Genomic DNA, 16,122 nt, shown 5'->3' on the forward strand with positions numbered 1-16,122 from the left:
CAAAAATTAGAAAAAACTAAAACTATTTAAATAAAAAATAGTGAAAAGAAAACAAAGATCCCAAAAAACAATATCTCTTTTGATATAGTTTGTAAGCAAAGCATTGCAATTTTTAATAAGAAAGTACCTTTACTAATATTTTATTTTTTGCGTATTGCGTAAATTATCGTGCTCAATCACATATGAATAATCACATGAAAATGAACCCGATTTATGAGTGAAGATATATATATATATAAATATATATATACTTATTTAATTTGATATGATCTTTAAAATAAAGTACAGTATTACTTGTGGATTGTTAATTTAATTTGCAAAATGAATATTAGTGAATCTGCATATATTGGACAAAAAAATAATAATACCCATTGGAGTAATTTCGTATATCGAATTCTGAGTTATATAGATAATCAAGATAACTGACAGCAAATTGTTGAAAACATAATGGAAATCATGATTGATTGACAATTATATATGATCAAAATATTGTATGTGTGTGAATCTTTGTCAAAATAGACATACATTGTATTGTCTTTATGTTATAGAATATAGCGCCATATGTATAGGTAATAACAAAATTCAAATTCCCTATCAAATGCTCTACGAGAGAGAAGAATAAGTAGATTTTAAGGATATCGCATTCCATTCAATTCCATATAAATACATTCGGAATCATTGAATACTAAATCGATCTGAGCTTGTACAATTTGAAAGAAAAAGGAAAAAACGGCATCAATCCAAATCGCCAAAAAACAAGCTTTTGCCTTGGACTGTAAAACTATTTTGTACATAAAAATGTAAATTATTGTATTTTTGTTATAAGTATTATAAGTAAATAACTCAGAAGTAAAGCACACCTCCTCACGGCGAAACGGATGCAACGTCGGCCAATCGGGGATCAGCTCAGCTAGGGATGGTCTACGTAGTGTTGGCGCCTGTGTTGCATTACACATACATATACACACATGTTCATAAAGATCAGATATAGATCAAATATATACTTATAACTTTATCAATTGATTTTGAAATTCATTTCGGGCATATATTAACCATAACTTTTTAATTGATATTGTGAATCGGTTGGAAAAAATAATTTTCCATTTGACTATATGCCCTTATACAAGTATATTTTCTCTATCTTTTGTCATAATTTCACCTAAATGCGTTAAGCTACCTTTTTTTGTTTGCTACTTGATATGGAAGTTTTCAGAAACATTATGAATGAGAAATGGTGCGAAGTGAAGCTTCCTAAATGAAAATTGCTACGAAATAGAAATATACACAAAATTTCTAAATCGTTTGTATAAGAGAATAACGAAAGATCTTAGACTGACAGGCAATTAGTTGGCCTGCAGTTAAATACATAACAGTGAAATGGCCAAGCATGCTATGTGATTATATTGCTCAGTCAACTTTAGAAGGATATTATCACCACAGTATAGAGAGCTCTATAAGTAAGTGGTTAAGCAAATGATAGTAAGCCGAGAACAACCTGCTTCTTACCCTTTCGACTTTCTTTAAAGCCGGCAATGGCTTTTCAGTTTCTTTAAGATCGCCCCAATTGGGGTCTTGTTCTTCTTTGTCCCATTTTTGATAACGACGTTTCTTTAACATAGCACGGAAATCCATGCCGCTGGAATCGGAGACATATAACTGCATTTCGGCCGAGTCCTCGCCGTGTATATTCGACACGACAACCTTATATTTGCCCTCATCATTGGGCTTGCACTTTCGCATGCACAATGTGATTGAATTTGATTGTCCATCTGTAAGGAACTTGTAGCGACCACCTTCAAGAATCTCACTAACTCCTTTGTAGAATTTGAAAGTGGGGGCAGGATTTCCCTCGATGGTCACAGTAAGGTAGGCCGTCGAGTCTACAAATGTGGGTAAAGGGTACAAAGAACACAAGAAGTATGTATACACAATGTATTATTGGTTAGTCACGCGACTTCATAATGATATCAAGTGAGAGTGCTCCAGTTGGGAGGGTGCGACTAAGAGATAGCCTGTACCCTGCAAAAAATTGCTGTTTCAATTACTATTCGAAATAAACTACTTGCAATAGATGCAGAATTAAGTGCAGAGTTTATTAATTGTCTTGGGTCAATATTGATTTTTATTTATAATAAAAAATAGGAATCGAATCTTTAAGATTGTAAGTTTCTTGCACCACTGCGGTCGTACGACAGACAGACAGACAGATGTAGGCATCAATCAAATTTACATTGTGTTTACAGATACAAATACAGATACTGATCTAGTGACAGATTCAGATACAGACACAGATACAGAATAACAATAATACGAACCATATCATCAAAAAAGACTGCAGTACACAGACACATACATATTTATACATACATATATTTAATTGGGTAATAGGGACACATACCTTCGACCACTGAGTAGGACTCCTGGACATCAGTAATTGATGGTGGACCACCGTCGCCGACATCGCGCAATGGCGTGGATGGCTTATTGATAAGATCTTCCAAGTCCTGAACGCTAGGTCTACGCACGTCAATTGAGGGACGTCTCCGCTTTGGTGGTGTAATTTACGACGATTATGGGGACGATCAACAAAATTGTTTGACACAACACGACAAAATAAATATAAACATAGACAAAGATGTAGATAGTTAATACATAAGTTTCTTTTCACATGGATAAGAGCTGTTTTTTGTAAGTACATTTGCAGATTCAAATTGTGAACACATTGTTATTCACTCGTCTAAGATACGGATTATATACAAACGCAAATTATTAAAACGCATACTGCGGAAGAAAGGTTTTAAGGAATGTCAACTACTAAACTGAACTTCAACATCCATAGTATTACTGATCATTAAATAATAAATACTGTACCAGAGACACATTCGAAGTGACTTTGATAATATGAATATGTGGCAACTAAACGCGACTACAAATTCAAAAATATTGATGAATGGTTAAAATTAAGAGTTAAGGTTAAGTCAAGAGTGAATGAGCATTAGTAGAAATGTGGAATGTACTTTATTAATTACTGATGTTAACATATCAATTACTCTAAGTTAATCAAACAGTGTTTGTGTTTTTAATTACAAATCTTTTGTGCTGCGTCTATGTAACTGCAGCTAACTAAGTTCCGCAGTGTTCATTCGCCTTAATATCATTAAATTTCCATTAAGTATTCACTCCCCGAGCTCCCAAAACATAGAAATATTTATGAATGTATTATTTACATTTGGAGTGTTCAACATTTTGCGTCAATCGCTACTAAATTTAAATATATACACTATACAAATCAATATATATATAATATAATTTAATATGATATACATATATATAGTTGTTTGTATACACATGTATATATATATATATGTACATATATCGTTTTGGTATTTGTAATTTGTTGGTTCTATATTTACAAATATATATCTTAAATGTTATTTACGCTTTTCATAATACTTTCAAATGCTTTTTAATACTCGTCCACGAATTCGAATAATTATATTTATTGAAACTAAAATTTTTAAATTTGTGAGTTTGAATACTCAGAATAGCATAAGACACAAAGAATTAGAAAAAGTTATACCTCAGGGTCCTTGGTTCTTTTGGGTCCTTGAAGTTGTAAACAATTAAAAAACATACATTTTGAATTGAAAAATATAATGCTGTGAACGAGTATTGTGCAGTCGGCTAAGTCCGACTGCAACTTTTTTACATATCAGTCTTTTTCAAATCAGTCACCAACAAGAACTCAAGCGTAAAAAAATTGAATATAAATATGTGATCGTTCGATCGTAATTAAAGACCTGTTTCGCATCGCCCATTTCGCCGGGTCGCTGTTGTTGCTATCGAGATCAAAAAAAGGATAAATTTAAATGCCCGATGGTAATAAAAAATTATTACTGTGAGTATATATTCATGCACTACTTTTAATGAGGCCAAATAATTTGTCATTTGAAGCCGTAAGAATATATCTCATCATATGCGTAACTATTTTTATTTTTCCTAATAAAAGATAATATCAGCTAAAAATGTTATCCTCTGTTCATTTTAAAAACCTCTTCTGTTTTCAGCTAAAACTTTTTATTTGTAGACGAGGCCAATGAAATATGTATCTACTGCTTTATTTATTAAATCAAATCAAAAAATCATATACAGATATCGAACTACACATTATTAGAATAACGGCAGACACACTAAAAGTTTGGTAAGTTTTAAAGAAGAGTACAAAATCTAATAAATTATTGTTGATCAAAATAAAATTTGTGTTTTACTTAGTTCGTCGCGAGCATTCACAGAATATAGTATATTAGTCGTAAAGCCCACTTTCTGACAAAATGTATTATATTTCGGAAAAGATAAGATTAGATTGGATCTAATTATTCATATTTAAAAACATTTTGAGCATTTATTTAAGAATATCTAAATAGATAGGTGAGTTTTTGTTATTACTTAATAATATATGTAAGATTTGATAGATGATATGATATGTGATAGTAGTACTGTTTGTATTCTGTCTGGTATACAAATTTTCGAGCTCGCAAGTCATATGCAAGTGATGTATAATGTTTTCAATTGTGGTGCGGTTTTTGAGAAGTTGAAATAATCCGAACAATCTCAGAACAAACGTTTTTTTGTTAAGAGAAATGTAACCAAACACTACGAATGAATCGACAAACACAACTAACTCTCACCTGTCCTTCACCAACCTCGCCTGGCCTCAACAACTGTAATATTGGGTTTAAATAAAATTAAAAACGCTGGACAACATACATTTGCATTTCAAATTATTAGTTAGTTTGCTTAGTTCGTAAAAGGCCTTCATTCTGATCTGGGTATATAATCTTTATATATATGTGTTTGCTGATGCGTATGAAGAAATGTATTTGGATTGAGGCACTGGTTTGATCAATTTAAATTGTTGCATGAAGATTGCCGCAAGAATAATTTCATGTACGGAAAGAATATATATTTTGTAGTCTAACTTATATATACATATGCGTACTGCTCTCGACAGACCTTGCGTAGTAATTAACTATTTTCTAAAATTAAGCAACTCGAATATTACGCGACTGAACTGCACCCGACTATATATTTAGCTTTTCGCTCGAGGCAGACACAACTGAATGGGTTTCATTCAGCACGAGTTGAATCTTTTGAATCGAGATGCCCCGACCATGATGCGATTTTATCTATCTAAATACATATTACACACTTACATATTTATTGCAGCCGTTCACTTCGATCTAATCGTCTTACATACAAACATGTATATATGTTATATTTATGAATACTTATGCAAATATTTGTTCTTCACAATGCCAAATATATTTATTTAGTATCCTTGACGTCATTTCTTTTGAAAACGTCTGCAGCTTCAGCGTTTCTTCCCTCTTTCTCTAAATGCTAATATCTATAATGTTCTTTTATTTATCGCACATAAACCAAATATTATGTGCATGCATAATTACAATTGTAGATGCGATTCTTTGGTAAAAAGATGTCTCCTATATGAAAATTATATACTCAAATGTGTGCAAATGTATTCTATACGAACTCACGAGTGTACTATTATTAGCACTCTAAAATGGGTAGACAAGGAGAAAGTCATTCATACATTTAGTGTGTACTATGTATATATATAAAAAAAAACAGAATGACTTTAATTCGTTCGTAATAAATTATAGTAGAAGTCTCTAGGTATCATGTTACAGATTTTGGATATCATTTCAGATATCATCTACCACATATTGAAATATATATATATATATATATATATATATATATATATATATATATATCAAATCATACACATTTTTATACCTTAACTTATATACATATATATGTTATTAAACATATATTTAATATATATATGTTTTCTAATACATACGTATATAACTCAAAAGCATACAAAATTCTGTATATTGTACGGTTTTAGCATATTTGGAATGTCTTACCCGTGTATCCATGACTTCGCCGGGGCGGAGTTTCTTCTGGGGAATTTGTTTGTATTTGTTGGATGGCATATACATATACATATATGTGCGTGCAGGTGTGGATGTGCGTGTGTGATTGTGGTTGTGGGTTGATTGAGGGCGGTGGAGATGGTATTTGGAGTATTTATTTGACATTGTTCGGTCGCGTTGCGTTCAGAAGTGGGCACAATCAAATGGTAGTAAATAGTGTATGTTGTTCAGGTGTTGTTGTTGTAGTTGTTAAGAGGACAGTGTTCATACATGGTACATAAAAAAGGGGACATAGGAAATATATATGTGTGATTAACAATACGTATTATTTACATTTACTCGTAACAAATAACATGAATAAAATATATATTTAAGAAAATAAATCGATATTACATACAATCAGTCAATCAATTAAGGACAATACACTCAATTACTCATACAGATAGGATAAGAACGTTTCACTGTTTATAAAACGCGTCACTATAAACAGTCGACTATATATATATCTATCGGTCACTACAAAATCCTAGCCACACTTTTCATACACATAGTCTCTTAATATATTGTGCATATAAATGCTTCAAATATATATAGTTTTTTCTATATTTAACAAAAAAATCATTTAATATTCAAACACAGATGCAATATTTAAAAATATATATATCTATATATATTTACTAAGCACTTCATTGATTGAATGAAACTTGATGATTTCATCCAGTACTACTGGAACTACTACTACTACTCAAAAGAGAATGTAGCTAAAATAGAAAACAAAATTGTAAAATTGCAACACTTTTTCAATGATCACAAAATAAAAAAATATTATAAACAACAAGCAATTATTACAGTATATATATTTAATTCTAACGGATCAGAACTTATTTGAATGATAAAAAAACGCGGTAAAACGATGGTTGAATAATTCACCAATCTGAATCTCAACTTAAGTAACGCTTAAAAACGGTCGCACGGTCTGATCCGGCTTTAAGATATATATAAAAAAACTAGCCATTTTATTGACAAAGAAGAAGATTTGTTAAATGTAGAATGACTTTAAACCTAGTTCAAATGTGTATGGAGTATTTACACACAAGCCGTTTAAATGGGAATTCTAAAGTAAGCAAGGTCTACCGTGAAAATATTCCATAATTAGGAAAGAATGTACATGAAAAGCATTATGGGCACATGAGCACTATTTTTGTAAATTTAAAACTAAGCGTTAAATAAATATTTCAATTTGATATTGCTAATCTCCCATGAAATTATAATATGAAGCAATAATCATATTATAAATTATTCAACTAAATTATTATCTGAGAAATATAAAATACTTAAGAGAGGATAAACCACTTATTGGATCATTGTTTTTGGAAACTTTTGCTTTTTGCTACCTATTATATGGGGAGCAATTAATTACCTCGTCATTAATAATAAGCGATGGTCGGCGACCCGTGTCCGCTGGGGGAACTAGAGAGCCGCGTCGGCTGGGTGGTTCTGGTGCTAGGGACGGACGTTTTTCTCGTATCACCTCGATCTTCGGTGGCTCACCAGGTGCTGGAGGTTGCATCTTAGGTACCTTAGGCTTGTCATCCTAAGCACAATAAATTGTTAATGAATGTTAATAAACAAATAAAAACCTTAAAACATATGAAAATTAAAAATTATTAATGAAATACTGGGCCTTCATTCCTGCGGAACAGCTCAATCTTTATATACTTGAATTCGTAAATAACAAGTTTTAAACGTGTTTTAAATATATAGATATATTATTTACATATTTACATTATTATATATGTTGTATATGATGTGATTTGATATATCTAGTTCGATCTATAAATAAATTGTGTGATTGCTGGACACAGCCCCATTTATAATACGCACCGCAATTACAGTCACTTTAATGGTGGTTGACATTCTTGATAGAGAGTAATCCTTTTCGTATTCTGTATACTTAATCGACTATGATATGGTGAAGTAGCAAGATTATTTTACAAATGCATTGCATTTGTATTTGAAGTTGGAATTTGGTGTATTTGATTTTTCGTTGACACGCGATAAAATGTGATAAAATTTAGACCGTTTGTCACGAACGACAAGAGGACACAAATATCAAACATTTGGATGGGTGTATATGTTATGTTTGTGTGGTATATGTTTATATATTTTTCACAAAAGATTTCACCACATTAAAATATAAAAATATAAATACAATTTTTATATATAGTATAAAATATATATATATATATATATATATATGATCATATAAATATACATTCATATTTGTGTATATTACACAAATTGAAAAACGAAACGAAAGAAACCAGCCTGAACACTATATTCACTCAATCTCGTATGCACATATTTCTTATGTAAATAGTTTCTGTACTGCATAGTAAAATAGAAATTATAAATAAATATTTTTATATATTTGATTGTAGGTATATATGTGTATATATGTATATATAATAGTAAAGAATCTATTTACTATACCGACATAAAAAATATTAAATTTGCTGCTCATAAAATACATTTTAATGCATAGAGCAAATATTAATGTATATATAAACATATACATATATAAATATAATCTGAAAACTGAATATTAAAATCTGTCAAAAACATACATACTTTATGGGTTCTGCCCAGCATTCTTCTGTCCACATTTTGTACCCTAAGTTTTCATATTCAATGTGTAAAAATAAAAAATAAGTTCCCAGTGAGCTATCCTGAACGAATACATAGATGCGTATGTATTCTATATTCTGTATTCTATATTGGTCGTATATGATACATATATTATATCTACTATACTGGCAATTTAATAGATTTTAGTTTCATAATTTTATTACAATGAGCACTCATATTGGATTTACCTTTGGATTTATGGCTGTTAGTTTGACTTCTGGAGGGTCTTGGTCCGGGATATTAACAACAGGAGTGGACTTCTCAGGTGTGGGTTTCTCAAAATCGAAACGCTGATATTTTTCTAACTGTGGCCGCTCATAATCATCTACAATGGTTGCTATGACTTCTGGTTTTTTCAGCTCAGATATTTGAGCCTTGGATGCTTTTGTGGGATTAAACTCTTCCGTTGCATTTGCCTTTACCAAGCGAATAGAGTTTTTTTGAACAGGTGAGTAAATACCGTTTCACGAATGGCAATTATTCAATTTTATGCGGCCAGCGATATAGGATTAAGCGATAGCAAAGAATTATATATATTCACGGATTGCACGTGAAAAAAATAGAAGGCTTGATTATGTAGATTAAAGAAGTTCTTATTGACTAGTATAAATTATCATAGTGTCAATTTTCTAATAGATTTTATTCAAATAGAGAATGAAAAGAGTAGGCAAAAATAAGGAAGGAAAATATCAGGACATAGTGAGAGAGTGAATTAGGTAGAGAATAGATAAAGAGAAAGACAGTAAATAGTAAAGCTTCAGAACAGTTTTCAAAAAATTATACATGGAGTAAAAGAGCAAAAGAATGGAGCAGAGAAAGACCAAAAGACACTAAAGGAAAAGACTACAAAGGAAATGAGAGAAAGATAAATCCATATTTAACTTTCACATGCTCATTCGCATCTCAGTGAACAATATAGAAAGTTAATCGATATAGCCCCAAAGATAGAGAAAAACAAGTAAGAAAGCTCTAGTCGAGGTGCCCGACTAGGGATACCCTGATCCCAGTCTTACCTGCATTTCTATCGAGTAAAAAAAAAAAACCAATAAAAATCGACATTACGACACCAATATTCGAACCCACAACTTCTACGCAACGCGCATCAGCTGTACTAACACCGCCACTTCATAATTAAAAAAGTAAAAAAGCCTTAGTCGGGGTGCCCGACTAGGAGATACCCGGATCCCAGTCCTATCTGAGTTTTTTATTATATTCCGTATCAAGTATTCAAAAAAAAAAAAAAAAATAAAAATCGACAGTACGACACCAGGATTCGAACCCACAATTGTTACGCAACGCGCACGAACTCTACCAACACCGCCACTTCATAATTAGAAAAATAAATAAATCAATAAAACATGTCTGATCGTCGCGGGTCTCGAACCCAGGGACTAACTGATTACGAGCGCCACCTCTACCATTGCAGCTACTGCACCGCTTGCAATAAAAGTTGCAAATTTGAACTTGAGTAGCAGCTAATAATTCAAGCAGTATTCAATCGCAATTTCGATTCTTCGAATAGAAAAGAATACACGTATTTGAATGTATGTGTACACACGCATAGGAAAAATGCGTGCGCTTGGCGCTGCTGATTGGCCAAACGTTTTGTTTAATAACTTCTGTTTTGCTTAATGGATTTTAATGAAATGTTCAGTATATGATCTATATTTTTCTATTGGCTTGGTAGAGGTGCAAACGCCTGCACAAATTGGCCTCATTTCCAACTAAACTTAAATTTTAAGAATTTGGGGAAATTTGGAAACGGTCTCCAAAATCTTACAAAAACCAAATTGCTAAAAATATACATAAAACTAAATACAACATTTTTACGCTCTACGAGATATAATCTATTAACAGCATTTTGATCATGTTTTTATTCGACAAAAATGAAATACGAATAATTAAATAAAAATGAAACAAACTTGATTTGCGCGTGCTATACACGGACCTACAAAAAAATAAATTTCAAGTCTCTAGCGCTTAAAGATGCTGAGATCGACCGACGCGCTCACACATACGGACAGAGGGATGGACAGACAGACAGACAGGGCTCAATCGACTCGGCTTGTCATCCTGATCAAGAATATATCTTCTTTATGGGGTCTGCCACGCCTTCTTCTGCCTGTTACATATACTTGCACAAAACCATTATACCCTGATTTCCCATTTTCAATGGTATCAGGGTATATATCAGGGTATAAGGTTTCAAATGGAAATGGCAAAATGAGATTATATAAGTGAGATCATCGAACAAATTAATATATTTTTTCAACTGAATTGAATAAAATAGAAACAGGGAAAGAAATTGAAGTTAGTAAATAATATAAAGAGTAAGAAAAAGAAATTCTTGAGGCTATTTAAGATAGAATTTGAAAGACAGATAGAAAAGTATACTTTATTGAAAAGATTCGCCACTTTGACTCAGAGCTTCGTTTTACCTTATGTAATTGCTTGGCTTGTTGGGGTGCAACCTGTTCTTTAGCATCCTTTATTACGGGTTTCAAAACTACACCGAGGAACGACTCGTTTTGTATGGGTTCCTTGGTCATCAAGGGTCTGACTGAGGAACGACGTCGTTGCTTTATTTTATCCATCAAAGATGGTTTCACAGCCTGAGAGGATTTTGATTTTAATTTAGTTTTTTATTTTTTTTGCGTTCAGAGTTAGTTGGCCCAGTTGAACTTTATTGCTTATTTATAATTTTTGTTGTAATACTAGACACATTTGTCAACCTCACAGATAAATAATTTCACTAATTCTCAAGGTATTATTATATACTTTTCATATCTCTGAATAGCTGGCAACAGTGTTATTTAGATGAAAAAGATGGTTATTCATTATGCATATAAGCATGTTTTTCCAGTGATGTAATTCAAATCATTTCTTTTATGCAAATTATAAATGAAATTTTACTACAAATTATATGTATTTTTCTGAGAAATCTGGTTACATAATTGGTTTGTAGTAATTTAAACTTCGAACCCTGCTGCTAAACATAAAGTATGAAAAATTGGATTGCAAAACACAAGAAATTACTACACGAGACTATTAATATATGTAAAGCGTATAGATGATTCGCCGAATGTTAACGAAATGTATTTGCACTTACCTCCTCCGTTTTATCATCTCCTGATTTTGGTTTATCTTTCTGTTTAGCGAATGTATGCAATTGTGTTGGTGGGTTTCAGATGGCAACGAAAAAAGGTAAAGGAATGTTAAATATAAAGGTATATATTTACACAGATCATGCTCAATCAGACTAAATTGAGGATTGTTTATTGTTTGTTAGCACTAGTTTTACGTCAAAATTGTATTGCTCAGATTTGCTCAGAATTTACTCAGAAATTCAAGAATTTCCTATATATGTATATAAAAATATGACTTACCTCTGGTTCAACAATCACAGGCTTTAGTGTGGCACCATCTCTAGTATCTTCGTCATCTGGTAATTTACCTTTACCCATTTTTAGAGTCTTTGGCTCCTCTACAGGTTTTTCAATTGCCTCAGTTTTCTGTGATATGACCGCGCATAACATCAAACATATAATAGACATTGTGTAAACAAATAATGAATTAATACATTAAATTATGTTTTTATTAATGGAGCATCCATGTTAATGTCGCTAAACACTTTACCTTTGGCAAGCCATTCTTTTGTGGAGCCAACTCTGCTGGCTTTTTGGCATTGTCCACTACTGGCTTCTCCATTTTATTTGGTATTTCTAGCTCCCTAGCAAAGTCTGTGGGCGTAAACTCGGATTTTTCATATTTCTCGAGCTGTGGTCGCTCGTAATCTGGAATTTCTGGTAGCTCCTCATATTTGGGCTTGCCCTTGGGCTTTGATTTGACTTTTGGCTTTGCAACCTCTAGTTTAGGTTCCTCCTTTGGCTGTGTAATAGACGTTTTGCGGAGCTTCGGAAGCTCCTCTGAAGGTTTCGGCTCTTCTATAGTCTATTTTGTGCAAGCAGAGGGCATATGGGTATATCATTAGTATACACATATTAAAATGTTAAGAAACGACAGAGTATGCCCATGACAGTCATGCGGTCATTTATTGTTATACACATATATAATTTTATGCATATATATATATATATATCAATTTAAGAATTTGAGACAGATAGATAAATATATATAAAGATAAATAGACGGATGGATAGATAGAAAGATAAATATATATAAAGACTATTAAACAGATAGATAGATAAAGAAATAGATGGATAGATAATTAGATAGCGTTAGTGGCAGTATCACATACAACAAAATATATTCATATATAGTAAGACATAGATGGATCAATTTACGGATGTCATCCTGCTTGTTCTTGAAAGGATACCATTTATATTCCATAAAATTCAAAAACTTCAATATATTTACATATATGTATACACATACATGTGCGTCTATACAGCACATAAAACTATCCGTTCTTCTTTATTACTTGATTCGTACAGAGACAGTTACAATGTTATTGTAAGTTTAAGTGGAAATGAGAAAGGTATATAGAAAATATTTGGGAATTTAAATTTGAATATAAAATTATTTGCTTTGAATCAAAAAAATTATTCTTGTTTGTATGATTTAAAGCTCATACTACTTCTAATCTACTTCCCACGGATTATATTTTGTAAACACATAGAAGCTTACAATTAGGCGTGAAATTTGAAGAGAAAGAAAGAATTAGAATCGTTGTTTTGCATCTCATAAAGTAATATATGGAGCAATGGTTATTGAGCGGTGTTCCATTCCACTCATATGTCATCGCTCACCTTTGAGACACGCCTTTTTTCAGCTGGCTTCAACTTGGGAATCTCTTCCTTAATAGAGTGTGGATTATTGTTCGCCTCAATTTTTTTGCTTTCAACCTGCTGTGTTAAAATATATTTATAAATCTATACTTAAGAATAACCTGCATTGTTAAATTCCATTGAATAACTTAAATATATTGAAAACACCTAATTTATTTGCTTTTACTTTAGATGTAATTCAGTAGACAATAATCAAATAAATAATACACATTTCAGTAATACATACCTCCAAGGCCTTCTTATCAACTACAGATAAGCGGCGAGATTCTGAAATGCTCTCTTCAGCCTTTTTACAGAGGAGTAGAAACATAAATTGGAAAACAAATAGGAAATAAATGGGTTAAGTCGGGATCGTGTTAAGTGTGCCTTACCGCAATTGACGATTTCCTAGATACAATCTTTGTGGCTTCCTCAGATGTTTCCCCGGTTGTTTTGATTATTGACTTACGACGTACCTCAGACTTGGATTCTTCATTCATGGATACAACACTGGCCTAATTTTAAAAATTGTCAACAACAAACAAAATGGAATATGATCACAAAGGTAAACATAAACAAGTAAGAAATCTAGTTTTTAAACATTGTTCGTAGCTTGTATCGAGTATTAAACAAAATACAAATAAAAACTAACATTACCACACCAAGATTTGAACACACTTTATACGCTACGCGCATCAGCTCTACCAACACCGCCACTTCATAATTAAAAAAATAAATAAATCAATAAAAAATATCTTGTCGTCGGGAGAATTGTACCTGAACTTAAACGCCTCTACCAACGCAGCCACTTCACTGATTCCTCAAGTAGTTGCAAATTTGAACTTAAGTAGTACCTAATAAATCAGCGCAATTTAATCGCAATTTAATCGCAATTTCGATTCTTCCAATAGAAAAGAATACACGCATTTGATTGTATGTGTACATACGCATAGGAAAAATGCGTGCGCTTGGCGCTGCTGATTGGCTAAACGTTTTGTTTAATAACTTTTGTTTTACTTAATGGATTTTAATGAAATGTTCAGTATATGATCTATATTTTTCTATTTGCTTGGTAGAAGTGCAAACGCCTTCACAAATTGGCCCCATTTCCAACTAAACTTAAATTTTAAGAATTTGGGTAAATTTGGAGCCGGTATCCAAAGTCAAACAAAAACGAAATTGCTTAAAATATACATAAAACTAAATACAACATTTGAAGGCTCTAGCTCTTAGTCCGAGATATAATTTATTAACTGCATTTCAATCATGGGTTTATTCGATAACAATTAAATGCGAATAGTTATCGAAAACGAAATTGAAACATACTAGACCTGCGCGTGCTATACACGGACCTACAAAAAATGTCAAGTCTCTAGCTCTTATAGATGCTGAGATCGACGCGTTCACACATACGGACAGACGGTCAGGAAAGGGCTCAATCGACTCCGGCTTGTCCGTCCTGATCAAGAATACATATACTTTACGGGGTCTGCCACGCCTTCTTCTGTTACATACATTTGCACATAACCGTTATACCTTGATTTCACATTTTCAATGGGATCAAGGTATAATTAATAATTAATTGAGAGTGCCCGACTGTTGTACTAGGGGCGGAGACCACGTGCTAACTAAACTCAACAGATATATGGAAATAATTTGTTTCGGGTCGGCTTAAAAGAATGCACATAAACTAATTAGCTTAGCATAGCTCACCTTACGCTCCATTTTCTTCAGACCAATTTGCTCAACAGGTCCCTGCTAAAATGTAAAAATTAAATAAATTTTATCATTGTTGTATTTTTTTTGTTAGTAGTTGTCTTGTAACAAGAACTGGCATGCGTTTAGCACTATAGTTAGCATTCTTGACTGCTTTTGTATTGTTTGTTTGTGTGGGATTCGGGTAGATCCATCTAGAAAAGCTTTTGATTCTATTTGTACGCTGGACATTTTCATCCTTACCTCTTCAGGTTGAATGCCGTTATCTGCGCTAGGTTCATTAGTTACATTAGTTTTGAGCTCGTTAGGCTTTGATGTTTCGGCTGCATTTGTTTTGGATTCTGCCGCCGATTTCTTTTTAAGTGGTTTCTTTATTTCTGGAACGATATCTTGTTTCTCAGCCTGCGGCTTATTATCAATTTCTTTTTTCTTCTCCAAGTCATTGAGTTTCACCTCCTTTTGTTTTGGAGCTGTCTCTTCTACAGGCGTTTCTTCCGTTTTGCTTTCGTCAACTTTCGTAGACTTCTTTTCGACAGCAGTTTCTTCGTTTTTAGCTTCAATATCTTTTGTTAACGCCTGTTTTTCCTTTGGACTCTTCTTTTTATTTAATTCTAGTGATGGCTCTGCTGCTTCTTTTTGTTTATCTTCCGGTTTCTTCTTTTCTTCGGGAACCCTAATTTCTTTCGGTTTCTTTGTGACTTCTTCTGGTTTCTTTTCATTAACAGACTCTTCTATGGTTTCATCTTTCTTGGCCTCCTTTTCCGCTTCTGCCTTTACATTTTCTTCAGTAGTCTTAATATCTTTCTGTTTCTTCGCAACTTTTTCATCTTTCTCTGCTTGAACAGTTTCTTCTATGATTTCGTCCTTCTTGGCCTCTTCTTCAGCCTTCGGTCGGTTATTTCGGATATATTTTGAGTGTAGGTTTTGGTGTAATGTGTATTTTGGTTGTTATTAACAAGATTTTGTAAAGA

The 16,122-nt window shown here is 32.5% G+C and overlaps 1 protein-coding gene across 29 annotated transcripts in view; it reads right to left on the reverse strand.

Annotated features, from left to right (window-relative positions):
- Positions 1-16,122, reverse strand: part of LOC111594130 (twitchin) — a 57,170-nt gene that overhangs the window by 29,863 nt on the left and 11,185 nt on the right. For 6 of the 29 annotated variants that reach the window (XM_030223952.1, XM_030223957.1, XM_030223938.1 and 3 more), the window contains 17 exons: positions 15,395-16,036; positions 15,149-15,193; positions 13,828-13,950; positions 13,683-13,742; positions 13,418-13,516; positions 12,285-12,599; positions 12,035-12,160; positions 11,758-11,796; positions 11,087-11,260; positions 8,837-9,064; positions 7,381-7,554; positions 5,952-5,987; positions 4,689-4,721; positions 3,801-3,839; positions 2,399-2,546; positions 1,507-1,880; positions 861-938 (listed from right to left, as the gene is read on the reverse strand). In XM_030223952.1, coding sequence (XP_030079812.1) covers positions 861-938; positions 1,507-1,880; positions 2,399-2,546; positions 3,801-3,839; positions 4,689-4,721; positions 5,952-5,987; positions 7,381-7,554; positions 8,837-9,064; positions 11,087-11,260; positions 11,758-11,796; positions 12,035-12,160; positions 12,285-12,599; positions 13,418-13,516; positions 13,683-13,742; positions 13,828-13,950; positions 15,149-15,193; positions 15,395-16,036 — 2,733 coding nt within the window. Of the gene's footprint in view, positions 1-860; positions 939-1,506; positions 1,881-2,398; positions 2,547-3,800; positions 3,840-4,688; positions 4,722-5,951; positions 5,988-7,380; positions 7,555-7,844; positions 8,019-8,836; positions 9,065-11,086; positions 11,261-11,757; positions 11,797-12,034; positions 12,161-12,284; positions 12,600-13,417; positions 13,517-13,682; positions 13,743-13,827; positions 13,951-15,148; positions 15,194-15,394; positions 16,037-16,122 lie in introns of those variants that run through there. The other 23 variants (XM_030223951.1, XM_030223947.1, XM_030223946.1 and 20 more) reach the window with 21 other exon arrangements.

This window comes from Drosophila hydei, unplaced genomic scaffold (assembly GCF_003285905.1).
Source record: "Drosophila hydei strain 15085-1641.00,03,60 unplaced genomic scaffold, DhydRS2 tig00000330-arrow-arrow-pilon, whole genome shotgun sequence".
NCBI lineage: Eukaryota > Metazoa > Arthropoda > Insecta > Diptera > Drosophilidae > Drosophila > Drosophila hydei.